Consider the following 3,479-nt stretch of genomic DNA (forward strand, 5'->3'; position numbering starts at 1 on the left):
TCGCTGACTCCAGGGGCATATGGGATGGCTGCACGTGTTTTCTTTTTGGCTGCTCTTGCTTCAGCTGGAGGAGCCACAGCGTGTCATTCTTGTGACTGTAGTACTTGACGCGTGTATCCGTTCTTTGTCAGCTCCTTTCTTATGCGGCGGACTTCACAAGTTCTCTTGCATGGACTTGAACAAAGCTTGAAGGCCCGGTTGTAAAGCGCCGTGGCAACTGAGTGTTCTTGCCCTATTGGGTGCGCAGAAAGAAAATTCAGGTACTTCCCTGTGTGGGTGGGCTGCACGCTCGTCGGGATGCCGTTCGCTGTTCACTCGATGAGGACGTCGAGGAAAGGGAGGCGCCCATTGTCCTCTTCCATAGTAAATTCTACGCTTCCTTGGAACGATTTCAGGTGCCGTAGAAATTTTTCCGCATCCTGTTGTCGGATGACGCAGAAACAGTCGTCAATGTACCGCAGGAAAAACCTAGGTGGTGGGTTGAACGACAGAAGTGCACGACTCTCGATCGCTTCTAGGGCCAGGTTGGAGCAGACTACGGAAATGGAGGCTCCCATTGCTGCCCCGAAGATCTTGTATATCGTATTGTTGAACACAGAATAGGTGTTTGACAGACAGAATTTGAGGAGCCGGCGCAGGTCGTCTGTTTTTATGGACCTACGTTCCGGCAGAGATAGGTCGTTGTTCAGGGCATTTTTGGAACCCTCGACTGCGAAGTCCACCGGCAAGTGTGTAAACATAGACCTCCCGTCGAATGACACCACAATGTGATCATCACAAAACATCGCAGCCTTCAGTTTGTCAATGGAGTTGGCCGAGGCTTTGACGTGCGTAGGCGTGTTTCCTTCCAAAGGCGCAGGTACCCGGTGGAGGTATGCCGTCAACTTGTTCAGTGGTGACCGTGTCAAGTCAACAATCGGGCGAAGTGGTGCCTCCTTTTTGTGTACCTTCGGCACCCCGTGTATAGCTGGCGCCGAGCCGTTGTGACAAAGTAGGCGATTGTAAAGGTAGCCCTTGTCGGGGAGGACGAACTTCAAAACGTCAGCAAGAAGCTTTTGCAGGTCGGTTTCGATTTTCAATGTAGGGTCTCGGGCCAGCTGGGCGTATGTCGTTGTATCTTCCAGAGGGGCGTCCATTTTTCACACATATTTGGTGCGGTCTAAAACGACAGTGGCGTTGCCCTTGTCAGCAGGCAAGAACACGATATGTTTGTTCTTCTGCAGCCTGGTCAATGATGTTTACTCTGTGGGTGTGATATTGCGAATCTTGCTTTTAGCAAGCTTAGAGAGAGCTCCAATGGCCCGTGAGCGCGCTTCGCTTTCTAACCTTGGGGCCACCTTGCGTATAGCCTCTTCAACGTCATGTGGGCAGCATCTGGATGACCGCCAATATTGAAATTGAGGCTTCGGTGAAGTAGGCTGCGGTCATCCGCGTCAAGCGTGTGCGAAGACAGGTTGCATACACTAGCTGTTACCCCGTCCTCAGGCGGACTGCCGAACAGCTCCTTCAACTTCGCATTTTGAGCCATATGTTTTAATTCTTGATTCTTGCCGGCCTCGCTGTTGGCATGCAGCAGAACATCAAATAAATTCCCGCGAATGAGCCAATCCAGGAACTGTTGGCCACAATAAATGTCGTTTTCCAGGCGTTTAATTGTGCATTTTGTCTCGAGGATCCTTGCCTGCAGTAGTCGCTTTTCAGCTTGAGCAATGGTATGTCTTCCAGTTGGCGTACACACAAGGATCGGTAGCCACAGAGACTTGACGACCAGTCCATGCGATTTGCAACGAAGGTTGAACTGGAGGTGGCTTTGCAACGAAGTCAGCCTTGTCTTGAGGTTGACGAACTGTCGAATCTTAGTAACAGCAAGCGGCCCATGTTTCTCGTGAAAAGCAATATAGTTGAGGGTTCGATGCAAACGCGTCTGGCAAGGGAAATTCAGCATATCCAGAAACGAACACTCGTCAAAGTCATATAAAAAAAAACGTAAAAGCAATGACGTTCTGGCAACACTGGGTGCCTTGTTCACAACAGGATGAAAACGAGGTGGGCTGCTGCTTATGTAGGAAAAACGTCACGTATCGTGCTGATGTATATCTCGGGTAGATTGTCCCGTTTCCTGTTAATCGCTTGGCTTGTCATTTGTATGTGAAGGGATTCCTTGAGCAAGCGAGTAGATGATTTATATTTCTCAAGATTGTGCGCGGAATCCCAGCCATTCAAGTGGCCAGTGTTTTGCTGTTTTTTTTTGAGCGATGTTTATTGCCTCAGGGCATAAAAACTATGACGTGAGAGAGGAGTGAGATGCTTAAATAAATGAAAAAAGGTGGGCTGATTTGATTAAATCAAGAAGTGAATGATGATATGGACCCTGTGTTTTGCTGGTGTTCGACGAGAGCGTCAGAAGCCACTTTTAAAGCGAAAGCTCTACTACTCCAGCCAGCGAGCCAATTCGGCTCGGCGCACACTTCAGCCGTAGCCGAATGCCGTGGTCGACGAACGACCTTAAGCCGTCGTTGCCTAGCAACACCGCAGCCGTGCTCCAACAGATGGCGCCGCCGTCGACGCCGCTGCCGTCGCCGTTTGCTTCACCAGACGTGCTCCGCTGGGGTAGAGGGAGAGGAGGTGTCGCCTCGCGGCGGTATACATATATGCGCTTCGCCTCAGTGGATTCTCGTCGTTATGGAGAGCGCGAGAGACGCAACATCGACAGAACGAAGCGAGGCAGAGACAACGCGTTCAAGAGACGCCACGAGAACGCGCCGCAAGACTCGAGAAGCGTCGTAACGAAGATGCGGCTAGAGGAAGTCGTGCCACGTCCCGTAGTGAAACTTCAACTGCGGAAGAAACCGGTTTGAGTTTTCGAGAGCGTCGGAATGAGACGCTGCGTAGACGAAGTGCCGAGGAAATGAAGCTTTCCCAATTCAACTGGGTTAACCAGAGCTAAACCACAGCCATTTTTTTTTGTTTCTGACGCGATGCTGGTGTTCTTTGAAACGTGTCTTCAAGCCCCCTATTTCGTCTATATAGGCTGTACCGCATCATTTGCAAGGAATTTTGTATACTATCCCAGAGTAGCTTGTCTTTTCAAACGGGTCCTTTACTGGTACCAGATGGTTTCTGAGCTTCAAGGCCCGATTGTAAAGCGCCGCGGCAACTTAGCGTTTTTCCCTATTGGATGCGCAGAAAGAAAATTGAGGTTCTTTCCGGGCTTCCTGTACCCTCTCGTCGGGATGCCGTTCGCTGTTCACTCGATGAGGACATCGACGAAAGGGAGGCGCCCATTGTTCTCTTCTTCCAAAGTAAATTCTACGCTTTCTTGGAACGAGTTCAGGTGCCATAGAAATTTTTCCGCATCCTGTCGTCGGATGACGCAGAAACAGTCGCCAACTTATCGCAGCAAAAACCTAGGTGGCGGGTGGAACGACGCAAGCGCACGACTCTCGATCGCTTCTAAGGCCAGGTTGGAGCAAACTAGG

At 50.5% G+C, this 3,479-nt stretch overlaps 1 protein-coding gene across 1 annotated transcript; it reads right to left on the reverse strand.

The window, feature by feature from the left end:
- Positions 1–311: 311 nt before the first annotated feature.
- Positions 312–1,136, reverse strand: LOC144105191 (uncharacterized). The gene has a single exon (XM_077638342.1). It carries the CDS (start codon positions 1,134–1,136, stop codon positions 312–314), a length of 825 nt encoding a protein of 274 aa, XP_077494468.1.
- Between the last annotated feature and the right edge of the window lie 2,343 nt (positions 1,137–3,479).

The sequence above is a fragment of the Amblyomma americanum genome, chromosome 9, assembly GCF_052857255.1.
Source record: "Amblyomma americanum isolate KBUSLIRL-KWMA chromosome 9, ASM5285725v1, whole genome shotgun sequence".
Taxonomy (NCBI): domain Eukaryota; kingdom Metazoa; phylum Arthropoda; class Arachnida; order Ixodida; family Ixodidae; genus Amblyomma; species Amblyomma americanum.

Coding starts and splice junctions, on each gene's coding strand:
- LOC144105191 (XM_077638342.1), bottom strand. CDS start 1,136: ATGGACGCCCCTCTGGAAGATACAACGACATACGCCCAGCTGGCCCGA.